This window comes from Anolis carolinensis, chromosome 6 (assembly GCF_035594765.1).
Source record: "Anolis carolinensis isolate JA03-04 chromosome 6, rAnoCar3.1.pri, whole genome shotgun sequence".
Lineage (NCBI taxonomy): Eukaryota > Metazoa > Chordata > Lepidosauria > Squamata > Dactyloidae > Anolis > Anolis carolinensis.
In genome coordinates this window covers 41,181,762-41,209,223 of record NC_085846.1, presented here as the reverse complement: position 1 = coordinate 41,209,223, position 27,462 = coordinate 41,181,762, and the positions used below count along the sequence as shown (strand labels likewise).

Sequence of the window (27,462 nt, the reverse complement as noted above, 5' to 3'; positions counted from 1 at the left end):
CTATGAAAAGGGGAGTAGTCAGTGCTGGCATGGATGCCATCAGAAAGGGCGGTTTATGCACATGATGTGGGAATGTGAATATGTACAATATTTTTGGCAGACTATACAAAATGAGTCAAATCAAATACTAGGAAATGAGGGGGTCATAACAAAGGAAATAGCGGTATTAGGGAAAAGAGAGGAAACGGGAAATAAAAGAATCAATAATTGAATGTGCACAAGCAGTAATAGTATTAGGGTGGAAAGATAAATCAAAATGGAGAGTAAATAAATGGTATGAATATATGGTGGAGCAAATGGAATTTGAAATTATGAATATGAAATTAAATGTTTTAAAAACTAATGAAAATAGAACGAGAGAAATGGAAGAAAGATGGACAAGGGTAAAGAACTATATCATGAATCAATCTGGAGATCAAGCCATAAGAAATAAGATACAAATGTTATATAATATATAGGATGGAAATGTATAATAATAATAAAGATATAAAGATAGTCTCAAAAAGAAACAAATAAGAAAAATAAAACAATCCTCGTGTTGGTGGTGGGAGCTGTAAATGTTTTATATGTGTATGGTATGTATTCTTTGTGTTTTAAAAAAAAATCGTTAAAAAATCCCAGATGGAATCAACAGAAATTAATCATATTGTGGAGATGGGAATCATGTCGCTTTCCAGATGTTCTGGAACAATCACTAGCAAGGCATACTGGGAATTGTAGATCAGCAACATCTGGAGGGCCATATAATCCCTATCTACATATCAGCTTTTTTTTTTTGCTCTACTACTGTTATCTTAGGGCCGTTCCATACAGCCATATAATCTAGAATATCAAGGCAGACAATCCACAACATGTTCTTTGAACTGGATTATCTGAGTCCACACCACCATATAATCCAGTTAAATGTGGATTTTATACAAATGTGTGGAAGGAGCCTTAGTGTTGAAGAAACCATAACCCTACGAAAGGAAAGGGCTATGTGATTTTAGGAGACTGCCTTCTTCCATATATTTCTTTACACACATTCCATTCATTCAACTGTTTTAGGTAACATTTCTGAAAGACATACAGCAATCAGCTACTTATGAGAAGCGTGTTTGGGATGTGTTTGTATGCACCTTTCTGTTAAGAGATCTATCAGACCCTGATTGTTTTGATAGCTAAAAGGCATGATTGGCTCAGAAGAATTTTGATGCTCTTTGAATTATTGTAATACATTTCTTTTTATTTATTATGTATTACAGTATTTATTTGTTGTTAGACAATGAGTGACCACAACTGGGCACTGGTTGAGAACTATGTACCTGGGCCCTGCTAGTCTATGTCAGCCCAATTTACCACCATAGGCCACACAACCACCCCACACAACTTTGTGAATTCCAGTTGGCTTCTGTAAATTAATTTGGATGTTTGTTCAGACTTTATGTTATTATATAATTTTTATCTGACTATGTTGGTTATATTTATTGATGTTAGGTTTAATTCACTGATGTTGGGTTTAATTTGATGATATATTTTAATTGCTGTTTTCATATGTGGGGTTTTTCTGGGATTTTGTGTCGGTATTTGTCTGTTTTTCTGAAGCCATTGAGTGTTTGCCTTTGTATGTTGGAATTCGCCCTTAGTCCCTTTGGGGAGATAGGGCAGAATAGAAATGAAGTTTTAATGTTGCTATTGTTTTTCTGCCCACCAGGTCTTCCAAAGTGATGCACAATAAGAGAAACTTTATTCAAAAACAACTTCAGATATTGATTGATTCATTTATTTTTTAAAAAATTGAAAACCAATATTCTTTAAAACTAGATTTTATCAATTATAAAGTGCATTTTAAAAAAACAGCTTTAAGGACCGAAGACCATATAAAATGATAAGTCTGTCTGCATTGCTGGAAAACCAATGGGAATAAAGTTTCACAATCATTGCTCTGCTACAAAAAACCCTCTGTTTTTTTATATTTACCACTCTAACATCTTGAGACTGTGGAACAACAGGGAGCTGAAGATCTCAAATTCTGAACAAGAATATAGTGTGGTTTTATATACACGTAATTTACTCTCTAAGGAAAGGTGAGCTATGGATGTACAGATATAGGAATACAATTTGGGAATTCCTATGGGATTATTATGCATATTACTAGGATTTTTCCACCTGGAAATAGGCACATATGGGACAGCCTTATGGATATGTGGTACCGGTATAACTCCACTGCATAGTTGTACTGCTTATTACCATTTTAACATTTTTCAAATGTTATTAAACTAAACATATCTTGGTTGTGTAGATATTGTATTTGATGGATCAAGATGCTTGACAGGCAACAGTCTTGTACCAAAGTGAGTGGTAGTGGTGGTGGTGAGGTCCTGCTCTTTCCATCTAAGCAAGGACCACAGCTGTGCTTACTTATGGACATTCATTCTGAAGCCAGGCCACTTTCTCCAGGGCAACTGCAGCATACAGTATGTGTTCCTACTGCCCATTCAAATGCATTGCTGCTGCAAAGGAGCCAGCTGGACTCAGCTCCACGTATCTTGGCACAGGCACCAGGAGAGGATTAGGTTGCTTACCAATATTTCAGTGAATTAGAGCTTAAAGTAGGATGGATGGGTGAGGGAGCGGGCAGCTGTGTAGTTATGTCTATAAAGGGGTGGGAGAGAGAGATACCGTACTAGTTTTTAAGTTGCCAATGCAATTCTGTTTACGAGGAAACGGAATTAAAAGTACTGGATGGTAAATCATAGACAATGGATCTTGATTTTTATGTGCTCAAATACATCTGTACATCTATATAAATATACTGCTCTGTATTTACAGCATATCAGGCACCCTATAACAGATTTAAAAACAATGGGCAGAGGAATCCTGTGGAGACAGATGAAGCTGCCTGCTGGGCACAAGAACTTTTTCTTCCTAAATCTGTTGCTTTTGTACCAGCTAGGTACAACTAGGGTGGTGTCCTTTCTCCATTTTGTTCATGTTCCCAAAGCTGGGTTTTCTTTTTTCTCTTTCCCTATGCTTTTCCCCCTGTTCTATGATCAATTCTGAGGAACAAACAGAATTTAAATCTTGTGGTTTGAAATCCCCACTTGATCTTCCCAGGACATTTTCATAACATGTCCCTTCTCAGTATCTAATCTAGCCAGAAATAGAGAAAGTATCTTAACATTCCTTTAGACATGACTTGACCATTTCAGGGTCATGAAAAGAGCTCCCCAAAGTTCTGAGCAGAAACCAGAGCAGAAGTGAACAAAGGATGTCTCTCTAGGTGTGGCGCTGAAGCTGCCAATAGATCTAGCCCACATAGGTAATGGTGAGAGATGCTGGGACTTGCAGTCAAGCAATACCCGGAGAGCCAATAAGAAACTTGCCAACTCCTGCCATAAGAAATGAGCATGCTGGTATGGAAAGAGTCCAAGCCATGTAAGGCTTCAAAGGTAACAACCACAATCCTCAATTTTGAATGAAAATAAGTTTAGTAAGAGTTATGGCTGTTGTAAAATGTATGCAATATGTATACATATTATGTATGCATAAGAAAGCACACATAAACTTTTTCATTACCACATCCTAATCTAAACTAATCTGAAGTTTCCAGAGATTTTTGAAGAGATTTTCCCCATACACAAACACACAACAGCAATCAATTCTGGAAATGTCTAAGATTGTGTGTATAGGCACTAATTAGTTATCATCATTGCTGGTGGACCAACCTGAACTGTGCAGAAGTACTGTATCTCTTAGAGGCATATTTTATCTGATCAAGAATAAATAGGCTCAAGCATCTCCAATTACAGCATCCAAAATGGAAAAGAGAGAGACTCCAGGGGATGTCTTCAGCAAAGTTCTCCCAATAGCAATGATTAGGTTCGATGGAATATCTTTTTCCTCTAATGAGGCATCTACCACTCTTCACTGAATGCCAATCATGAATTGCCTTTCTGAAGTTGATGGTCTGACTAATACCCCTCTTGAAGCAACATAGTGTTTTTCAAGTTCAGACTTCTGCATCACACTGGATGTCCCTCTATTTTATTTTTTTAAACTGTTTGGGAGTATTTTTAAGTTAGCATTTGCTATAAAATGCAAATAATATTGCCACCATTGCTGCTACTGCTGCTAAAACCTGCTTAATACAAATCACAGTAGGTAGGCTACTAAGAGGATCTAGCTGCTTGGAACATTTTACTGATATTCAGCTACCCTGGCTCCCAGCCAAGTTCAAAGTAGAAACCAAAATGCTTGTACTTATCTTTCAGACCTGTGCACCTTGGGACATAGATGCCTAAAGGAACTTCTTTGTTCTTACATCAGTCTTACTGCAATCTGTGGAGGGTGTTCTCTCAGCTGCCTTAGTGTCCCAAGATGAGATGCATGATACTTGTGTAGAGGGCTTTCTCTATTACTGTACACTGTTGTGGCATTCTATCTCCACAGAGGTTTGACTGGTGCCTACTTTGAAATATACCTGGTGTTCATGTCAAGAATATTTTTTAAAAAATACAGGCTCTTCAACTCTAAAGATGATATGTTACTAGTGGTATTGTTTGTTATATTTTATGTATATTCTTGGGGTTTTGCATGTGTGCATGATGTGCTTTTATTATGTTACCATCTATTGAAATACATATTTCCTGAACGGTGGTACAGAAATAAACAAATATGTCTTCAAAAAGAAAAAAAAAAGATCACATAGCAGACGAAAGAGACTCATCAAAATGTAGAGCAGGTACCAAGTGATGCTCCTCTAGTATTATTAAGGGCATACTTTGGAAAGATTCAAAGTTTCATTATCAACAGTTGCCAGGGCATCAATGACATCTTAACTTTCTGTTCTTCAGGTATTCTTAAAAGGCTATGTGATCCTATAAGAACATTCTTTTCAGGAAGTAGCTTTGCAAGAAGTCCTTCACAATAACCCAGTTAGCTGTACAGAGTCCATGAAAGCAAACACACAAGATTTACATTTGGCCACCCACAAAAATACCTGGACCATAGAATGATTACTGTATATACTCATGTATAAGGCAAGAGCACGTTTGAAGACCAAAGTTATGGATTTTGATATGCTCCAAGGGTAATTCAAGGGTTATTCTTCAGAGAGGAAAAAGCACCAGTGTTGCTTCAAGGTGACAATTGCCCCTGGCTACCACCACCATATTTCTACACAGGCATTCATAAACGACCAAAGCAGTGCCATGACAGAGAGAGTAGAGGGACCGGTGCATCTTTAGGTTCTTCTCAGGTCTCAAGTTTTGCCACAATACTCACAGAAAGGGGATGGTTCCCTTTTGCTAAGAGTTAAAAGTACAGTACTTACATTGACCCATGAATAAATCGACCCAGGTTTGGGGGGTTGGGTTTTTTTACTAAAATTTCTATACTCATACATTACTATATAGGGTAAATTTGCACAATTAAAACTGGTGTAAAGCATGCCCCTATTTCGAGGGTTGCCTGATTTGGTCACAGTCATGCATATTTTGGTTTCACATTAGATTACTGTTAAGTTGTTCTACACAAGGCTGTGTCAAAGAATGTTTGGAAACTTTAAGTTGTCCAAAGAACTGCAGCCAGATTGTTAACTGGGACTGGTTACAGGAGTCACATGATTGCTTTGTTTCAACAGCTCCTCTGGCTATCAGCCTGTTTCCAAGTCCAATCATTGTGCTGGCTATGAACGATAAAGCCCTACATAGCCTAGGTCCAGGCTATCTAAAGAATAGTATCTTCCCATGTGGGCCTGAATAAGATCTCTCAATCACATTACACTCACAGGTATGTTCAGTGGGCATGCTAGAGGGGACCTTCTTTGTGGCTGTTACCAGACTTTGGCACTATCTTCCTAGGGGAAGGGGAAGACCTTTTTATCTCAGCAGGCTTTTAAGAACTGGTTGTTTTACCAGAAAAGAGCTTTTCTTGATGTGCTTTGCTGTCTCTATTCTTTGCTTTTAAACACAAGTGGTTTTAATTTTATAGAGAGCTGAATGTATTTTAGTTGTATCTTTTCAATATTTTAGTTGCATGTGTTTTTACTGGTATATTTTAAAAATATTGCAAACAGCGTTGAATCAGTGTATAAATGAAAAGGAAATGTATAAATAAAGTAGTAAATAGAATCAAATAAAAAACATGGGATCTTTATTGTGAGCCAGGTTTTGGAGTCTGAAAAACCTTTACAAATAATTCTGTGAGTTATTTTTTCATCATAGCTTTAACCTGACCACTCGTGTCTTAGAATGCATCTGCACTGTAAAATTAATGCAATTTGGCACCACTTTAACTTCCATGCCTCAATGATATGGATTCCCAGGAGTTGTAATTTTACAAGTATTTAACTGTCTCTGACCAAGAATACTGATGCTTCACCAATCTATAAATCCCCGGATTCCATAATATTAAGAGAAGCCAGTTAAAGTTATTTCAATTCCATTATTTCTACAGTGTAGATGCACACTTATGTCCCATGAAAACACTAACATAACTTTTTACCCGTAACACCTGGGCTATCCAGTTCTCCTATAAGCTTTGTTGCCATTGCATCCAATGCTTTAACCATTGATTGAAGGTAAAATTGGGCTTCACCTGATCAAGGCACTGTGACAGAAAAGACAACCTTTCTTCATATAGTGCAAGACATTTGGTTCTTATCTTTAATAACTGACCAAAGAGAATAGAAGATATACTGTTTAAATGCCTCACTTTTAAAATAACTTTCAAATGTATCAATATTCAAGGAGTAAAGTGTTTAAGTCTGTCCAGCAAAGAGATTTGCTTTGTGACTTCTGGTTGTGCTACAATTCTGTGACTTATTTCTAAATAGGAACGTACAGTCTCCACATTTGTGGGTTTGATTTTTGTGGATTTGTTTAAAATGTTATCCCTAGGAATCTCTGGTCCTCTATTGTGACTCTATGGTCAACTGGCAGAGGACTAAGTGAACCTTAGAGAGATCATTTTAATCTATTTGAAGCTTTGATCAGATCTGCAAAAGTTGACCAGTGGAATGTGACCATGAAGTTGTGGTGAAAGCCCCACAGATTCCTAGAGAGGTATTATTTCAGGAGGAAAAGCCATTTTTGAATTCATGTTTTCCCACTTTTGTGAAGTACTGAACCCCCAACCCCAGCATATGGCACTAAGGAAGTCAAGAAGTAGTAACCAGCACTATTGTCATGGAAGAAAAGCTACTTCTTTGTAGAGCAGTAGAACAAAGCATCTTATAGTGTGAATATTTTCCAAATGAACACAATTGCTTGTCATATTGTTCTGTACTTAGTATCAAAAGCAAATGGGAACTACTAAAATGCAAAGTTGACATGTAGAAGTCAGAAAACACTTGACAGTATTATTCAACCAACAGTAGACCAGAACTTGGTAAAATATTTTTTTTCCAAACACAGCTACCAGAATCCTTTACCTGGGAAATCAATGGCCATGCTGCCTATGGGCTTCTGGGAGTTCTGGTTCAAAAATAAATTTCCCACAGTCTGTGCCAGAGTGTTTAATCCAACAGGTCTCCTTTAATGGCTTATAACAATTAACAGCAATGCATAAAGGGGACTAGGAGCGCAACTAGTTATTTTTGAACCATTTAGATTCATCCAAGCAAAGCTTTCAACAGGAATTATTCTAAATTAAATGGGACAACTTGATGATGAACAAACATACATAGGGGAGAATGCAGAATAAATATATGATTTACGTGCATGAAGTGATGAGAAAATGCATTAGATTGAAATGAGTCCAGTTTATGTACGGTATCTGTGTGCAAATGCGTGTACGTCTGTGTGTGCATGTGTTTTTTCCAAGATCAAAACCTTGGAGAGATAGTGACATTTATCCTTTTTAATATACAGGCAGTCCCTGAGTTACAAACATTCATCTTACAAACAACTAATAGTTAAGGACGGGGTAAGACAACAGGAAGTGAGGGAAATCTTCCCCTTGGAAGGGAAATAAACTCCTGAAAGAGTTATCATGGGGAAAAGGTGTCTCCACTGAACCTTTATCTCCAATCTTCTCTTCCACAACAAGACAATTTTTTTCCAAAATCCAATTGTCACAGGGACAGAAAATGAGATAAAATTATCCGAACAGGGGTACAGACAGCAAAACAAAAGCCACAGGGGTGTTCCCTATGTTCTCCAAAGCTAAAAGATATATATACTTGGCCCTTGTTACACTTTGAAAATGTACCTGTTCTGATTTATATACAAATTCAACTTAAGACCCAGCCTACAGAACTTCTCTTGTCTGCAACTTGGGGACTGCATGTATTTATATTTCGAATACTAACTTTGCATTAAATGTATTTAGATGTATTGTATACATTTTACCATAATCTGTTCTGGCAGTCATTTGTGCTAATGGATGTAACCGCTCCCAGTGGCCCTGTGTTTCATAGGTTTAATTGTGGTTATGTGAAAAAGCAATCATCCTTGTCAGAAAGAACCCTTTAGTTTATCTATTTCATTTGGGAAGAGAAACAAATAATTGATTAGTGTGCCAGTGGAAGCTGCAGCATTTCAAATAAATAGCATTTAGAGTTATGTGAATTCATATGGAATTTTGTAACTTGAATCCTTATTAACTTCATACATCGCTGTAAATTACACTAGGGTAAATTTGGTGTTAGAGAATGACCCCGCACTGTTGTTACAGTAGTGCAGTCTTGAATTTTGGGGTGCAATTAATGCAATTTGATTCCATTTTAACAACCATGGCTCAATGCTATGGAATCCTGGGATACGTAGTTTAGTGAGGCTCCAGCACTCTTTAGCAGAAGAAAGCTGAAGTGTAGATGATCCCATCATATCTCTCTTTGACTGCTCTATGGTATCAACAATGTGGTGTTGGTGATGAATTTGAAGCAGGCACAATCTGGCAAGTGCAGCTTGCAATGGGGGAATCCAGATTTCCTCAGGTCAGCTTATATAGAAGTCTGTTTGCTATAAAGAATTTTATTTATTTATTTATTTATTTATTTAAAACATTTATATTCCGCCCTTTTTTCCTTGAAGGGGACTCAGGGTGGTGTACAATATATATATATGGCAAAAATTTATTTATTTATTTATTTATTAGACTTGTATACCTCTACTCCCAATTTGGCTCGGAGCGGTTCAATGCTGGAAAGTAAAATAAACTATAAATATACATAAACACTAAAAAACTATTCACTTTAAAATCAGTTGTTTAAAAACCATCTCAGATCAGCCATACCGAATTCAGTCAGCGGGGTGAAGTTTCATATTGTTGCCTAATTGCACTGTCCCAAAGGCTTGGTCCCACGGTCAAGTTTGACCATCTTTCTGAAGGACAGGAGGGAGGTCTAATCTATGGAGGGAGTTCCATAGCCCAGGGGTAATCACTGAGAAGGCCTTCTCTCTCGTCCCCGCCAATCATGTATGTGACACTGGCGGGACTAAGAGCAAGGCCTCCCTGGAATATCTTAATCTCCGTGGTGGTTCATAGCGGGAGATGCATTTGGACAGGTAAACTGGGCTGGGGCCCTTTAGGGCTTTATAGGCCATAGCCAGCACTTTGAATTGTGCTCAGTAGCGAACTGGCAACCAGTGGAGCTGACACAACATGGGAGTTGCGTCCTCCCTGTATGCCACCCCAATTATTAACCTGGCTGCCTCTCGTTGGACTATTTAAAACCTTCAAACAGTCTTCAAAGGCAACCCCACATAAAGTCTGTTGCAGTAGTCCATCCTGGATGTAACGAGATCGTGGACCACCGTAGCCAAATCTGACTGCAGGGTATGAAGATAAATCCTGCAGTCCACTAATGTAACTTGAGGCCTATGCCTTATCCCATAAAGATTCCCATCACACTACAAGTATGATAACAGCAGTCCTCTAGATTGTAGCCAGTACTTTATTTGAACTTTCAAGTAACCAGAAATTGGTCTAACAGAATGTTTTTTTAGGCTATTTATTTTTTCTGCTCACCTCAATCCTATTATTTTTATATAAAAGCCTGAGGTTTTATGGGTTTAAAATTGTGTAAAAAGAAAAAGAAATTCATTTGAGTTTTATAAAACAGTTTCTCATGGAGGCACAGTGACATTAGTCAGCTCAGAGAACTAATATTTTTTCTATAGTGTAATTATATTATATTGTATTTAATAATCTGGTTTTTGTGTATTTGTTTGTTTGCCTTTTATGTGAAAGACCTATGGTTTAAGCATCAAATAAACTTGGAATTGTTATAGTGTAAAGACTTACAGTATACTATTTATCTATTTTTTGGGGGAGGTGGAAATTATACAAACTTCATTTTAGCCCAAAAGGGGACCCAGGGTGGTATGCATACAAACTGGAATACAGAGTTAAAACAATAAATGTGTTTTTAATGGAAAGTTTTGCGTTATGGGATGATTCTAACACACTGCATTTTTAATAGTGGAAAATATCAGGGTTGAGAGCATGACAAAAATAGCAAGCAAACAAACAACTAAAAAACCCAAAACTAATTTGCACTAATTTCCAGCATTCTAGCCAGCAAATTTCTGGAATAACCATCCCTTTTCTTCCACAAAACCCCAAGGAACAAGTGAAAGAGATATTTTTAATGAAGCAGTTATCCTTCTCTCCCCCAGCCATCTTTTAATCCCATACATTACCTTGAGAAATCCCAATTGCTGCTCTAACAACATCAGGAGGTTTTGTTCTAGGTGTATACGTGAATAGTATAAATCTAGTATAATGTTGTGTATGAGTCTGGCCATCTCTGAGGAAGTGGGAAATCCCAAATTGCCTGGAAGTTTCAACAAGAAGTAACCAATCACTATCCCCAGCAATCTTGCCAGGCTTCTAGGCGGTCTCCACATTTGACATCATTGTTATTGGCAGGCAAAAGACCGGAGCCTCCCTTCGGTTTCGAGTTTGGTTTATAAAAACACCCCAAACTCTGGCTAGTTCTGACCTTCAAGGAAAGCAAAGGCGGAGAGGAAAGGAAGGCAAGAGGGAAAGGAAGAGAGAAGCAGTCTTACTCACTTTGTCCTTCAAATTTCCGGATGATTGTATCCAAGTAGATGTTCTGGGGGGCCACATGCCCCCTCCTGACAGGCATCTTGTCGGGTTTCCCTTCGCATCCACGGCTTCGACGAGGGAAAGAAAAGTTCGGCTTTGCACAAAGAGCTCCTCTTGGGGGGGGGGGGGCTGCTATGCTCTCTCTTGGGGACCCCTTGCAGGGGAATGGGGGGCTTTCCGCCAAGGCTGGGCGGCCCCCCGGCTCCTGTCGCCCTGCTGCTTTGGAGAGCCCCTCCTTCCCTGCTTCTTCCTCGCCGCCTCCTCTTCCTCCTCCTCTTCTAGGCTCCCTGACTGGGCGGCCAATGCAATGCCATCAAAGGCGCGGGGAAGGGGAGGCGGGGCGGGGCGGGGAGGGGAGAGAAGCCCTGAGGGGGAACGGGGGCGGGAGGCGCCAGGTTGAAGGGGGGGGGGGGAGCGGGTCCCAGGCTGGTGCCAGCTTTTCCCTTGCCATAATAACGCTGCTGCTCCTGCTGCTTAGTCATCAGGGTCCCATTCCCTGCGGGGAAGTCTGGTCCGCAGCAACAGCTGCCAAGCTGAGAAGAGGCTGAAGGAGCCTTTTCTTCAGGGAGACTCCATGGAACCTGAGGGAATGGACGGGGAGGGCGAGACCATGGTCCCAAGTAAACCCCCTCGGAGCCCTGTCCATCGAGCCAACTCCCACAAGTCTGGTTCCATGAAGCCTCCTGAAGGAAGACAAGGTTTAGCTCCATTGGGCCAATTCCTTCTAGTCCATGGAGCCCCCGAGGGAAGATAAGGTTCAGTTCAATTGAGCCAATTCCCTCAGTTCCCTGTCCGTGGACACTCTTGAGGGAATGCAAATTCCCACCATTGGGCCAATTTCTTCATGTTCAGGAGCCCCTGAGGGAAGATAAGGTTCAGTTCCATTGGGCCAATTCTCTTAGGTTCAGGCCCATTGAGCCCTCAAGTTCCTGTCCATGGACACTCTTGAGGGAATGCAAATTCCCACCATTGAGCCAATTTCTTCATGTTCAGGTCCATGGAGCCTCCTGAGGGAAGACAAGGTTCATCTCCATTGAGCCAATTTCCTTAGGTTCAGGTCTACAAAGCCTCCTGAGGGAAGACAAATTTGCTTAGGTTCAGGTGGGCTGGACCAATTCCCTAACATTCAGCTCCATTCGCCCTCAAGTTCCTGTCTATGGAGAATCTTGAAGGAACTTAAATTCACTGCATTGAGCAAATTCCCTCAGGGCTGGATCCATGGAGCCTCCTGAGGGAATGCAAATTCCTGCCATTGAGCCAATTGTCTTAGGTTCAGGTCCATGGAGCCTCCTGAGGGAAGGCAAATCCCCTCAGATTTGTCCCAATGAAACATTCCCTCCATTCCAGGAAGCTAATTTTGCACCTTAGCTTTGTGAATCTTTTCACTATAGGAGTTGGTTATTTGTTTGAATTCTTCTTTGGTGATCCCCCCCCCCCCCCGAGGGAAGACAAGTTCGCTCAGGTTCGGGTGGATTGGGCCAATTCCCTCAAGTTCAGGCCCATCTAGCCATCAAGTTCCTGTCCATGGAGACTCTTGAAGGAACGTAAATTCACTCCATTGAACAAATTCCCTCAGGTTCGAGTCCATTGAGTCAATTCTCTTAGGTCCAGGTCCATGGAGCCTCTTGAAAGAAGACAAATTCCCTCAGATCTGACCCACTGAAACAAATCCCCACAGATGTAACCAGGGCTGTACCCCGGGGGGGGGAGTTTTCAGGGTTTTTTTTAACTAGTTTATTTATGAATTTTAACTGATTAACCCCATGCGTGTCCACTGAAGTTTATCTGTCTTGAGGGTCCACTGAAGTTTATTGATGAAGCCTGATTTCTACATTATTTTGTGTTATGGAACTACTCTTCATGATGTGCTTTTAAAAAGTTTCAAAAAAAAACCCCTCCCATTTTTTTTACTATGGCCCTGGATTTGACCCATTGAAACAATTCTCTCCTTTTCAGGTCCACAGTGCCCAAGGGAAGACTAATTCTCCCATTCCTTGAGAGCCATTTTCCTCAAGTTTGGGTCCATGGTGCCTCCTGAGGGAAGGCAAATACCCTCAGATCTGGACCACTGAAACAACTCCCTCAGGTTCCTGTCTATGAAGATTCTTGAGGGAACACGATTTCCCGCCGTTGAGCCAATTCCCTCAGGTCCAGCTCCATTGTGCTATTTACCTCAGGTTCGAGTCCATGGAGCTTCCTGAGGGAAGAGCAAATTCCCTCAGGTCTGCTTCCACGGAGCCTCCTGAGGGCCTGTTTGGAGGGGCAGGGAGGGGTCTCCTGTATTATATTCCTCGCTTGGGAAAGCGGGAACGCGCCCGCTGTCCTCCTGCCGCCCGCTCTCCGGGCTGCTCCGCCTCAGAGGCGAGGCCTCCACCCGCCCGCCACTTCTTTCCCTCCTCCTTGTCTTCCTGAGGCAAACCAAAGCCGGCGCTGTCCCCAGACTGTGGTGCTGAAGCGCCGCCCGGCCCAAGAGCCCACCCGCGTCTCTGGCGGCCGAGGCGGAGGCGGAAGGAGCCGAAGAGCCGCGGGCGTGGGAAGAGGAGGAGGAGGAGGAGGCCAGCGAGTTGATTTCCGCAAAGAGTGGAAAGTATTATAGTACAATGGATTCAAGATTCATTCAGCCACACAGTTTTGTTTTGTTTTTTTCAATGAGAGCTAATTATTTCTTTTGTCTTCACACTCAGGCGGTTTGTTCACGACTTAGCCATTTTTTAAAAAAACGAAAAAAATATCTAAAACACTATCCTTCCTCATAGCTTCCTCACCACACAGCCTCCTTACAACCAATGATTAAGTTTTGTTCGACAACGACAAGGGCTTGCAAATTAAGGCATCGCTTTCCCTCCCCTGGGGGACTTCTCAGACAAGCAGACATGAAAAGGAATTGATTCCAACCTTCTCCCTAACTAGCCCTTCAAAGATGTCTCTACAGGCAGTCCCTGAGTTACAAACATCCAACTTAGAAACGACTCATACTTCTTCATCACACTAGAGTTTGGATCCAATTTAAATCCACCTTAAATCCACTTTAGGAAGGGGCTTTTAAACAGCTCAGCCGGACAGGTCCTGGGCCTCACAATACTACAAACCCCAGAATTCTTCAGGAGGCAGAAACCGGATTTAAAGTGGATAAATGCTCAAGTGTGATGAGGCTCTGGGACTGAGACAACAGGAATTGAGAGAAATCCACCCTTAGGTAAAGATAAAGGTTTTCCTCTGATATTAAGTCTTGTCGTGTCTGACTCTGGGGGTTGGTGCTCATCACCATTTCTAAGCCAAAGAGCCAGCGTTGTCTGTAGACACCTCCAAGATCATGTGGCCGGCATGGAGCACCGTTACCTTCCCGCCGGAGCAGTATTTATTGATCTACTCACATTTGCCAGTTTTCAAACTGCTAGGTTGGTAGAAGCTGGGGCTAACAGCAGGAGCTCATTCTGCTCCCTGGATTCAAACCGCCGACCTCTCAGTCAGCAAGTTCAGCAGCTCAGTGGTTTAATCCACTGCGCCATTGGGGGCCTCAATCTGCCTTAGGAAGGGAAATTCACTCCCGAAAGTTTTCAATGGGGAAAGGTGTCTCACTGCAGCTTTACCACAACAAACTACATTTTTCAAAATCCACTTGTCACAGGGACAGAAAGTGAGGTGAAATCTTCTGAACATAGACACAGACAGGAAAACAAACACCACAGGGGTGTTAACCCTTTCCTATGCTCTCCAAAGATAATATATATTATATGTTTGTCTTAGAAATGACTCATGGTTAAGGATGGAGCTGAGACAACAGGAAGTGAGAGAAATCTACCCCTCTGAAGGGAAATTCACTCCTGAAAGAAATATTATAGGGAAAAGTTGTCTCCACTGAGGTATTCTCACCAATCCTTGTAGGAGCCCATAGTGGCACAATGGGTTAAACCTTTGTGCCGGCAGGACTGCTGACTTGAAGTTTGGGTTGCTAACCTGAAGGTTGATGGTTCGAATCCAACCCAGGGAGAGCATGGATGAGTTCCTTCTATCAGCTCCAGCTTGCCATGTGGGGACATGAGAGAAGCCTCCCACAAGGATGGTAAAAACATCAAACATCTGACCATCCCCTGGGCAACGTCCTTGCAGACGGTCAATTCTCTCACACCAGGAGCAACTTGCAGTTTCTTAAGTTGCTCATGACAAGAAAAAAACCCAATCCTTGTTTCCACAACAAGCCAAACCTTCCAAAATCCAATTATCACAGGGACAGAAAGAGAGATGAAATCTGAAGAGGGGCATAGACAGCAAAACAAATTGTCGTTAACAAGAGTGTTAACCCTTTCCTATGCTCTTCAAAGCTAAAAGATATATATTTTTGGCTGGAGTTACATTTTAAAAATGTACCTGTTCTGCCTGACATACAAATTCAACTTAAGAACAAACCTACAGAACCCATCTTGTTCGTAACTTGGGAGCTGCCTCTATAGTCCATTTAGGAGCTGACATAACACTGAGAAGAACTGTGCCATAAAAATACTAAGGATTCCAGTGGGAGTAGTGAAGGAGGTCAATAGAGTAGGAGTCCCAAAGAGACTGCATTTTATTGGAGGGAGGCTGAGGTGAGGAAAATACGGACCATAAAGTGCAAGGAAAGCCCGCTTGCTCTGTAAAAAGAGAAATAAAGAGTAAAGGGCAAGGCATATATTTCCCCCCTTTTTAAAACTCCACTTTATTAGTATGTATCAATCGTAATTAATTTAGGGTCCTCAAACATTTTAAGCAGACTGTTGTGGGGCCAGAATATAGTTTGAAAAAACCCCAACATGAATTAAATTCCTATACACACTGCACATGTCTTATTTGTAGTGCCAAAAAAACATGAAAGACCAATACAATATTTAAAATGAGGAACAATTTTAACCCATATAAATTTACCGGTACAGTAGAGTCTCACTTATCCAAGCTAAACGGGCCGGCACAAGCTTGGATAAGCGAATATCTTGGATAATAAGGAGGGATTAAGGAAAAGCCTATTAAACATCGAATTAGGTTATGATTTTACAAATTAAGCACCAAAACACCATGTTATACAACAAATTTGACAGAAAAAGGAGTTCAATACACAGTAATGCTATGTAGTAATTTCTGTATTTACGAATTTAGCACCAAAATATCACTATGTATTGAAAACATTGACTATAAAAATGGCTTGGATTATCCAGAAGCTTGGATAAGCAAGGCTTGGATAAGTGAGACTCTACTGTATTTCAATGGGGACATGTGAGCCTGCTTTCGGCTAATGAGAAAGTCAAGTTAACTAGGATTGTTGCTATTGTGTGCCTTCAAGTTGTTTCAGTCTTAGGGTGACCCTGAATCTAAAGTTTAGTGCGGGGGTAGAGTAAACGACCTTGGAAGGCCACATCCATCCCACAGGCTTTGTTTGGGGACCCCTGGTTTAAATCCTGGTGTGTCAACTAACACCAAAAGAGAAACTCCTGCTAAGTGATAGTCTATATAGGAAGGTCTGGTGAGAAAGGTGAAAGGCCTATCCTTGGTTGCATGATCTTACAGTATGGAAGCAGGATGATGCTTACTTAGAGTATGGTGACTTTTACGTAAAGGTAGGTAAAGGTTTCCCCTGATGTTAAGTCCAGTCATGACCGACTCTGGGGGTTGGTGCTCATCTTCATTTCTAAGCCAAAGAGCCAGCATTATCCATAGACATCTCCAAGGTCATGTGGCCAGCATGACTGCATGGAATGCCGTTACCTTCCCGCCGGAGCGGTACCTATTGATCTACTCACATTTGCATGTTTTCCAACTGCTAGGTTGGCAAGAGCTGGGCTAACAATGGGCGCTCATTCTGCTCCCAGGATTTGAACCTGGCACCTTTCGGTCCACAAGTTCAGAAGCTCAGCACTTTAACACACTGTGCCACCAGGGGCACAGTGACTTTTATCTGTTTGCAAATTAGAATTGAGGGAACAGAGAGAGTTTGTTGTTGCATGTCTTCCAATCCTTTCTGAGTTCTGATGATCCTATCATGAAGATTTGTTCAGAAGAATTTTGGGTTTGCCCTCCTCTGAGACTGGGAGAGCGCAAACTGCCCAAGGTCACCTAGTAGGCTTCCAAAGTCAAACAGAAATGCAAACCCTGTTCTCTAGAGTCATCATCTTTTTTCTTCCCTTCTCAGTCTTCTTCAGAATTTCATTCAGCTGCTATCAACATTTCTTTAATTTGTGGGTTATTTGTGCTACAGTAGGTTCCTGCTGCTATGACTGAAGACAATGAACTGGAGAGGGCTTTGGCTAATACGTTTTATTGAACTAAACTCCCGAAGCATTTCAGATGCAATGAAATGAATTTCTGGCCTCAAGGAAAGAATTTAAAATAAGTACAGAAGAGTGAGATGCAGGAACAACTCATTCAAGAAGACTTATTACTCAACTCTTGATGGCAGCTGAAGCAGGGGAAGAAGGGAGGCAAGAAGAGAGAAGGAGGTGGAGAACAGAATGTGAATCTAAACCAGAGGAATCTTGCAGATGTTGTCAGACTGCTTCAGATGTTGTCTGGTGGGGAATGCAGGGAACTACAATCCAACAACATCTGGAGGCCACATGTTTCCTACCTCTAGTGAAAGAAAATCATAAAAAGGCAGGTAATGTGAGAGCTGCTTGATGCTAAAATAGTCACAGGTCAATAGAAAATAGCCCATTCCTGAACCTAGTTAGGATGTGGTACATTTTATAGCATATTGTTTTGGTAACTGACTATTCTTTTGTGGTAATAAATTGGCATAGAGTTACAGTCATGGCTGTAATTTAATAGTTTCTTTAGGACAGAAAGAATGCTTTGCGACATCTTTTGCATTTTCCTCAAAAGTTCCTTGTGCAGTATTTGAATTAAACACATGGGGAAACCAGAGAATATAGTCTCCTGTGTTTTCCAATGGTGCAAAAATCACAGTAACTTGGAATAAGAAGTAACTCAGCAAGTGACCCTCCTGTACTGCAGGATAGAAAAAGACAAAGATCAGCAGGGTGATTAGCGCAATGAGTAAATTGACTAGCAAAATTCTCAGTAGTGATTATCAATTGGAAAGGGGATGGGGGAAATTGGGTGAGGTAGAAGAATAATGAATTTTAATCTATTGAAAGGTCAGATTAGTAAACCTGAATGAATCCTTTCTCCTAGAGCAGTGGTTCTCAACCTGTGGCTCCCTGGATACTTTGGCCTTCAACTCCCAAAAATCTGAACAGCTGGCAAACTGGCTGGGATTTATGGGAGTTGTAAGCCAAAAGACCTGGAGACCCACAGGTTGAGAACCACTGTTCGAGAGGAAGTCTATCTGGAAAAGACTCTAAATAGAAATTGTCTACTTGGGTGGGTGAGTACCATATTACTTACTAGTGCTATCATTTCTAATAATGAACTCAAGTGGTCTAATACTTTTGAGTTTGGAAATGAAATTGCAGCAAACAAAAATAAGGTTAGGGATTCCCAAATATGTAGCAATCTGCAGGTCTGCAAATTAAAGTACAAGGAAATATATTTAGTTTTTTTAAAAAATGACCTTGCAGATTTCTACAATTTTAGAATGCTGAACATATGAAGAAATAAAACAACTCCTCGTACTTTCAAGAAACAACCTCTACATTTACAATGAATATCAAACATAGAAATGCTTTTTTCACAGCTACTTTTTCTTCAGGGGTAGCAATCAATCACTGCAGTTCAATCATAGCTACATTAAAATGGTGGGATTTTTTTACTGTTTCCAACCAACAACACTCCCTTGTGCCACATGTGAAGAAAAATGATCTATAGCAGGGCTGGGTAAAGTTCATCCCTTTAGGTGTTTAGACTATAATTCTCCATCGACCTTAGCCAGCCTTGGTAATAGTGGGGAGTTGCACATATGGGCATAGCTGTGCTTTCCTCCCCTCTAGTTTGCTGAAATAAAAAAAAAGCTGGATGATTTTATGAGTGTATAATTAAAGTCTATGGCTAAGACTAAGAACAGGACTTACATCTGGAGAAGAACAGAGACACAAAATACTGACTGGAGAGACAGAATAAAATAATGGGGGAGAAAATAGGGGGGAAGGGAGAGAGAAACTAGCTTATTAAATAATAATAATAATAATAATAATAATAATAATAATAATAATAATAATATATTATTATTATTATTATTATTATTATTATTTCTTACCTGCCTCTCCTTGTGGCCTGAGGTGGATTACAGAATAGTTAAAACACATAAACACCGCAGAGATTCTATAAATACACATATTAAAATGCATTTCTACAAAAGATACGTTATGGCCTTAAATAGCCCTTATTCTAGGGAATGATTTCGGGACATCTTTTCCTATTCTCCCAAGATTACCCCAATCCTGTCTGGATTTAAGTGTTGATTTAAGATCCTTTAGATCAAAAATGGTCCTCTATATGTTGTTCACTGCAACTCCTTTTATCCTTTTGGAGAATATGAAATAGTATGTGTAACAAACAAAGTAATTACTATTTACAAGTAAATGGCAAGCAGCCAGTCCCATAACCTCACAAAGGGTTTAGCAGAGAAAAAAACAGGGTTTTTCCCCCAAAAAAGTGGTGGCTGAAAAAATGATGGAGATTTGGACCATTTTTGGCTGATGTGCTGCATGATAGCATTCCCTGATGATCAACAACTCTTATCACAGCCATGGATGCCCTATTGGCTTTCATATTAGATAACTGTAACATAATAAATGTAAGGCTAATCAGAAGAAGATGCTACTGAAAGATTATTGACATCATGTGGCCAATTGTAGCATAATTCTCTAGTTTTTGTAGTTACCGCTGGCTGTTTTTTAAGGCTCAATATAAAAGCACTAATATTGGATGTTAGGCCTTGAAAGCTCAGGCCCTTGATTTTCCAATACATCCCTGCATATGCTCCGCTGCCATTGCTGAATGAAGCTTGGCAAGCACTTGGCAAGTGCAGCGGGGTCAAAACTATGCAATAAGGTATTCAGAGAGATCTGTCAGGCATTGCATTCTTTCAGGCATACGGTTTAAATGTAGCTCTTTCAGAAAGACGTTGGCTAAACAGAATGTTCTATTCTAAGATCTGAAGTGCTTTCTGTTACATTGACTATTTTTGTTGTTATACCTTATCAAATGTCCAAGCACAGCCAAGGTTGCTTTTGTGTCAGTATGGCAGTTAATCCATTCCAGGCATTAGTATGAGGTTTAAATGTTGAAGCAGTTATAGGAGTGAGATTCAGCTCCTTTAAAGTCCAGACTAACAGCCAACTTGAATTCATTAACTCATTGACATGGAATATATTTTTGTTGTTCCTGAAAAGTATTTTTGTTGCTATGTTTTATTTCTCATATCTTTTTTGTAATCTGTTGTTCTTATATTTGTGGAGTTTCTTTATTAATTTTTAATCCTGTGAGATGTTTTATCATGGGTAAAGTTAAAGCAGTGTATTACTTATTAAAATCATGATTGTGTACAGTCATACAGCCTTCCCTTAGGCTGAGACAGTATTTAATCTCATCACCACAGCTTCTCAAAAAGCTAACTGGCCAGTACCAAAGAAACATTTTCCCCCAATTTACTTTTGTGTGTGAGTATTCAGCGCATCACAGAAAATTACAGAGATAGCTTCATTGAGATAATGGTCATAATCCTGTATAATACACAGTTGTTCTGCATGGGAAACTAAACTTCAGCTGGCCATTCACAGACCCCTAGGCTTTTGTCATCCTCAGAGGAAGGCAAGGGCAACCGCCACTGAATAAATACTTCCAGGAAAACTCCATGGTAGGGTCAGCATAAGTTGGAAATTACTTCAAGGCACACAATGACAACATACATCCAATACATAAACCTAAATCTAAACAACCACATATTTTACCATTATATTGTACAGAAGGGTATGGTGTCCTTTTTCTTTCTTCTCTCCCAAAACTTTGCCTTGCTTCTGAAAGTCTGAATAGAACTACAAGTGAGTTGGGATTTTCTGGGTGTATGGGAAACATAAGCCGGGCTGAGAGTATCACAACCTAGTTTGCTTGAGCTTCCGGCTATTTATAAGATCTTTGTGGTTAACATTGGATGTGTTTATCAAATCACATTCTTTAAATCTTCCCATAGCCTCAATTCTTAAACCTATCCCAAGGACCAGTACTAGAATCATAGAATCATAGAGTTGGAAGAGACCTCACTGATTTTACATAACGCTATTTCCTAAGAGGCTAAATTAACCCTTTGTTCATTACATGTGGCTCGGTTTGCATGTTGGGGCATTATTACAGTGATGTGTTAGCTATACTGAATACCTAAGTGAGGACTTAAACCTGAATCTCTTAGTCTTAGTCTCAGACAGCGATTCACAAATTTGAGCCTCTAAATGTCATATAACATCAAACTGCAAAGATCTCAGTCAGCAAGGCCACTGCTCAGTCTTTCTGGAAGTTAACATCTGGAGACCAAACCTTGGTACCCGCTACTCTAATTCCTAGTCATACTTGTGTTCACGGATTGCAACATTTTCCTACAGATTTTTATTTACCAAATAGAATATTCACTTTATAAGCTTTCTCTTGCATCAGATCTGAAATTCTTTCTGCCTAGTGACTTCTCTCTACTACTTTTTCAATTACAGCATCTTTTATGAAACCTTGCAACTCTGAATTCAATGGATTTCTGTCACACCTGCCCACCACTGGAATTTGGCCTCAGGCTTTTCTGCAGAAAGGTATAGTTGCTGCTTTCCCTAAAAATGACCTTTGAGATGGTGTGAGGATTGGAGTTGCTCCCCTCCCCTCCTTGCCTGCCCCAAAGGTTAGGGGGAAATGGCCATTCTAGGCTAAACTTATTTTTGTTCTGCATGATTCTTCAGGCATGAAATTGGTCTGAGAGAATTACAGTCCACTACCATCTCTGCATTGCAGTTTCCCAACCATCCTTTCAGTTAATACTCCAGGGCACTTCACAAACACAAAGAGGGGCAAATTCTTACTTCAGTTAGCAATTCAAAGTGCAGCGGGCTAGATTGTCATTTTGGTAACCATCTCAGTGCTGCCTTTGCTTTTCTTTCATTTATGTAATCTTGCCCCACACTGTATTTGCTTAAGAAGGTGTGTGTGTGTGAGAGAGAGATGAGAGAGAGAGAGAGAGAGAGAGAGAGAGAGAGCTTTACTCAGTAGCTTCCATAGCTTCTGAAATTATTTGGTTTAGCTAATTCTTGTACCTGAACTTTCCCCATAACATTTACCTGCTGAGCTCCTGTAAAAAAGGTAAACATTTACCAAGCAGACCTACCAACAATGAACCAGATTTCTATTTTTTTTTAGCTTTTGAAGCAACAATGTAGACATTTCTACATTCAGCTTGGAAAGTCACTTAAATTTCCTCCTGTTTCAACATCTCTCCCCATTATCTAATATGACCAGAATAGTAGACAGCAAACTTCCCTAGAGACTTTTGATCATATTTTGCTGGTGGTTTCATTTTTAGAAAGAAGAGAAACTCAGAAATTGCTGAAACCTGTGGAAATGTCATAGTCAACACGTTTCTTCTATGAAATCCTTTGTTTTCCCTTCTATATCTTTTCATCTTCGATCCCCTTTCTTTGACATATCTTTCTTTCTAGATGTAAGGTGACAACATGTGAGAATTCCACATTGAAATTAATTTACTACTTATCTTTTAGCAAAGTAAGCCAGCAAGCCAAAATGAAAGTAAAATTGGGGCAATCCAACACATTAAGTTTGGGATGAAACATTGAAAGAGGATGGAAGAGCAAAGCCTCAAGCTTCAGAAGATGAAAGAAGCAGTCCTATCTTTGCATCTCATTCTAAAGAAGCTTATAAAGAGAGAAGTCCTTCTTGATGAAAACAGCTCAGCAAAGTAGAAGAAACAAACCAGAAAGCTACTGTTAAAAGCAACTTACAAACTTCTGTTGCTTTTCAAAAAATGTACTGTTTGCCCCCACCTGCTTACATGGCTACTAGCCAACTTGATCAAAGGTGATGGGACTTGTAGTCCAGCTCCTCTAGGGAACACCCAGCTGGAGGAGAACCTTTTTACACAATTTTTTTGTTATCTGTCTTCAAAGTAAGGAGATGGTAACTTATGGCTGAAGTCTGTGTGTATGTGCCTTCAAGATGCCTCTCCATTTAATGAGGTTTTCTGAACATGAACATTTACCATGCCCTAAAATATTTTAATCTGTACCCTTCACCCCAGATTAATAAACCTAGAGCATTATCATTAACACTTCATTAGTCCTACACTCTTAAATTGTGGAGGAGTTAAAAAAAGGATTAAAAAGTGTTACTTAATATGATGCTGGGTTAGTGACAGATAGCCCAGAGGACAGAAAACAAGAATATCGGGAGGGAGTAGTTTAAATGGCCACTTTAGCCAGATTCTTGCTCTCTTCAGCACCTTTGCCACATTGTCTTTTTCTTGTATTGTTGTTTTTCAAGTTCAAAAGTCATCCATGCATTTTAACAGAGCCTTTTTTCCAAGCCAGAGAGTATCACATCTGATCCCAGAAATTAATCTTGGTTGGAAACAGTCTTTTTCTTCCATGCAGCAACCCTGAATTTCACCATTAGGCACTAAACAGCAAATTGCTTTTCAGTCTAAAGCAATTTTCGCTTTCTTCTGTTACTTGGTGATAGGATGGAAACATCTTATAAAATATAAATGAAGCTGAAAGTTCAAGGTTGCACACAATATAGAAAATTATTCCAAACCCTCTCACTGGAATGAGATGCATTTAGAAAGGCCCTCCCCCAATATCTTCAAATATCATGTTTATTTGGTGTGTCCAATTAAAAGCAAAAAGGCCTGGTGTGCCTAGTCATATTCAGGCTGTTACTCTCTCACAGATCAAGAGAGAAGAGGTAGGGAGAAAGAGAGAAGGGGAAATATTTTTTTATCTTGTTCACATCCTGCCTGCCCTTTCCCCATGAAACAGCCTCAGTACGGATAATACGTACCTCTTACACGTCAGCTGCTAGCCTGTATATTGGCTATTGCTGTTTTCAGTTTTCCTCAAAAAGGATCCTGACTCCCACTCCCTCCTTTAATGATGAAGGATCCATCACCAGATCCACTCTACAGCTGATGAAGCAGTTTCCTCAAATGGATCTGCTGCACCAGGCATTCCTATACCTGATGCCCTGTGGGGTTCATTATAAAGATTCATTTGCTGAGATCGGATGCCCGCTGTCAGCATCTGCTCATAATTTTTTCTTGCAAAAGTACATCTCTGACTGTCATTAAGTTCTTTTACTGAGAATTCTTACCAGATTTTCTTGCTGTATCTTTCCTAGGCCCCCACATTGTGATAGAAAAAGTTTCACCATGAGACCTAATTTAAACACAGCAGCTTACCTTCATTCAAGAGCTGCCTTTACTTTACCTGGGACTTTATAATCTGAAGCTTCAGGTTAGCTGGCAGTGAGACCATAGAGCTAGCTTGCAGGGGTCAGAGAGCACAATCTTTATCTTCTCTTTTCCTAGAGCTTTTTGTTCTGTCTTTGTGGGCAACCCATATCATGCCAAGCCACCATGGGCAGCTTGCATGCCTGCTGGGGATAATGGGAAGTTGCTGTCCAAACATATCTGGTGCATGCAAAATTGAGATTTTGCCGGTAGCTTATCCAAAAATCAGTTTTCTGTGCTTGGACCTAGTCTTGAGAAGCTAATACAGGATTTGGATTCTGTTGCTGCCTTGCTACCCTTCTGCCTAAATTGACAAAAGCAATCCAGGCCCCTTCTACGCTACCATATAATCCAGATTATCAAAGCAGATAATCTGGATTTTATATGAGAGTATAGAAGTGGCCTGAGATAACAATGCAATCATGCTCAAGTATCCTTGATCTATCTATACAGCTATTAGCTCTTTGATATACAATTTGACCCCAACAAAATATTTCCTCTCTATGCCTTTTCTAGGTCCTCCATCACGACTGTATGGCAGTGGTTTCCAACCTTTCTTTCTTTTTCTTTTTTTAACTAGGACCCACTTGACCAGGGAACACTTTGACTAGGGATCATTCTTCAACATTAATACCAGAAGGGTTATGAATTGGTTTTTGGTCAACTTCAGATTAGATTTAGTTATTTGGGATGCTGATTCAGAAAATTGCATTGGATAGATGTCAGGTCCCTGGCTGCTGGGCACCAATAACCTTACACAGAGGCCAGTCTCTATCTAATATCTTTATTAAGGAAATATATAAAAGCAATAAAAACAAGTGAAGAATATAGTTCAGAAGCAGACCTTTCAAATGAGGTCAAATATAGTCCAAAAATGTATTGTCCAATAAATGATATTAGAGTTCAAAGTTTTAATCCACTTGACCGAAACACACACTATTGCCAAGCAATAGTGTGGGGAAATGACAGAGTCTTAGAGTCCAATGAAGCTTGACAACAAGGCTAAAAATAAACTTGATTCTTGACTAGATCCGTGACTGGAGACAAGGCAAAACATGAAGCATGAAGCAGGGTCCGTGGTAAAAACGCAAGGCAGGGCAAGGCTTGAAGCTTGATCCGGGAAGCAAGGAACTGGGTTTACGAAGTCCACACACGATCTCTCTCCTGAAGGTGATCAATTGACTCCGCAAAGAATCCCTCGCGCCAAACACCTATATTGGATCTTGTTTTCCCGCCAACAGAACTCTTTCCCTAGAGAACGAGAAGCGAAACCCAACTCTGTCCAGATGTGTGACTCCTTAGAATTTCCCAAGGGAAGCAGGCCTAATCAGCTTGATGTTTGGCAGCTAAGCGTAAACTCCTCCGTTGGGCTTCTCTGACTCCCCTTTCTCTAGAATAAGATTCCTTCCTGGGAAACGGAGGGGAGTTCTGCCCAAGGCCTGTTTGGCTGAATTCTTGAGGGCAAACATCAACATCCTGCAGGTGAAGGGACTCCGGCTCTTGCTGAACCGGCGAAAACCCCATGTTTTCCTCTTCGTCTGCCACAATAGTACTAGGAACAGGACTACAAGGCCCAGGAGTCATCACAATAGATCACATCAGCTCTAGTTTCTGATACAGAACATATGCCATCCAGTAGTTGTCATTTGCTCGCCCACAGAAAACCATATTTAATATTTTAGAGCTGATGTGGTCTATCCAATTCAATGGTCAGCTCTGCAGAAAGGATTGGAAATAAAATAAATGAAATAAAATAAATAAAGAGGAAGGAGGTCCGCGAATCAGATTTTCATTCTCACGGTCCACTGCTGGCCCACAGGTTGAGAACCACTGCTGTATGGTATTTGTGGGGCTTCATTTTAATAAAGTTTGCTATTATCCATGGTTCCAGATACTTATGCCAAGTCCAGACATGTATTCCCTATAGATACAAGGGTCATATTGAATATAAGAAGGCACTAATGTATTAATGTCACCATTATGTTTGTATGTTTGTTTGTTTGTATGTTGATTTGTTGTAAACCATTTTGAAAAGACAGTTTAATCTTAATGGTAGGCTATAAATAATTTAATGAAGTAAATGAAATAACCAAAATGATTTCCCCCTCCATGCAGGATAGATATAACCTAGCCTCAGCTGTCTATCAGGCGTTGTTGGCCGGAGGGCAGGCTCTCCTGTTCCCTCAGTGCAGAAGAGTGGAACTATTCACTGAAACTGTAAGTACAATATTTCTTTTTCCAACATCCCCTGACAGCTTCTTTTTTCAATTTCAGCTCATTACTCTCCTGCCCTCATTAATCATTATGAGCAAAAGAAGATAGCCAAAAAGGGGAAGGGAATGGTGACATCTTATGGTCACAGAACGAATTACAGACATGATGCTATTTTGATGACAGCAATTTATTTATTTATTTAAGAGGGTTGCTTTGGAGTGGGAGGGGGGACTGAGACAGACTGTGTGTAACAGAGATCAGATGTATGTGGTTCATCTTTTGTTTATTTTATCTGGAAGTGTCTTTCAACAATGTATCAATGCTTTGACTTATGGAGATGCTGATCTATGTTCAAACATGTGTTGAAAAGACAAACAAATGAACTTGTCATTAAGCAAGTGGTTGAAGCTATATTACTTTTGGTTCCCTATAGCTCTTTGTTGAGGGTTTAACCTGTTCCAGTTTCACTGCTATCATATAACCAATTACTCCACAAGTTCACGTTTTTGTGCTTGGCTAGTGGCACAGTATTTACTCTGGCTGGAAAGAAGAGTGACATGCACAGATGTCCCCTACTAGACATTGCTCTACCCTCCCCAATCCCTGTGTAGAAACAGCCATATGGTAGTAACCACAGTACTCTGCCCCACCCCCCCAGGTTACTGTTAATCTACAGACTCCAGAAAAATCATTTTCTTAATCCCCCTGACTCTCAAGGTCAGGCTGTCAGGATTAAGAGCAGCTTCACTTTCTTGCAAGAGACTGACTCATAACAGTGCATTTAGAAATGT

The 27,462-nt window shown here is 40.3% G+C and overlaps 1 protein-coding gene and 1 long non-coding RNA gene across 3 annotated transcripts in view; one reads left to right on the top strand and one right to left on the bottom strand.

Annotated features, from left to right (window-relative positions):
* kcnh6 (potassium voltage-gated channel subfamily H member 6) overlaps positions 1-11,339 on the bottom strand; it is a 163,227-nt gene extending 151,888 nt beyond the window's left edge. The window contains 1 exon segment of the mRNA XM_016994498.2: positions 11,002-11,339. Within this exon segment, the coding sequence (XP_016849987.2) occupies positions 11,002-11,077 (76 nt within the window). The 5' untranslated portion in view covers positions 11,078-11,339.
* LOC103279201 (uncharacterized) overlaps positions 5,653-27,462 on the top strand; it is a 100,491-nt gene continuing 78,681 nt past the window's right edge. For both annotated transcript variants that reach the window (XR_001730447.2, XR_009999872.1), the window contains exons 1-3: positions 5,653-5,772; positions 21,663-21,755; positions 26,573-26,674. This is a non-coding gene — a long non-coding RNA (uncharacterized LOC103279201). The remainder of the gene's footprint in view (positions 5,773-21,662; positions 21,756-26,572; positions 26,675-27,462) is intronic.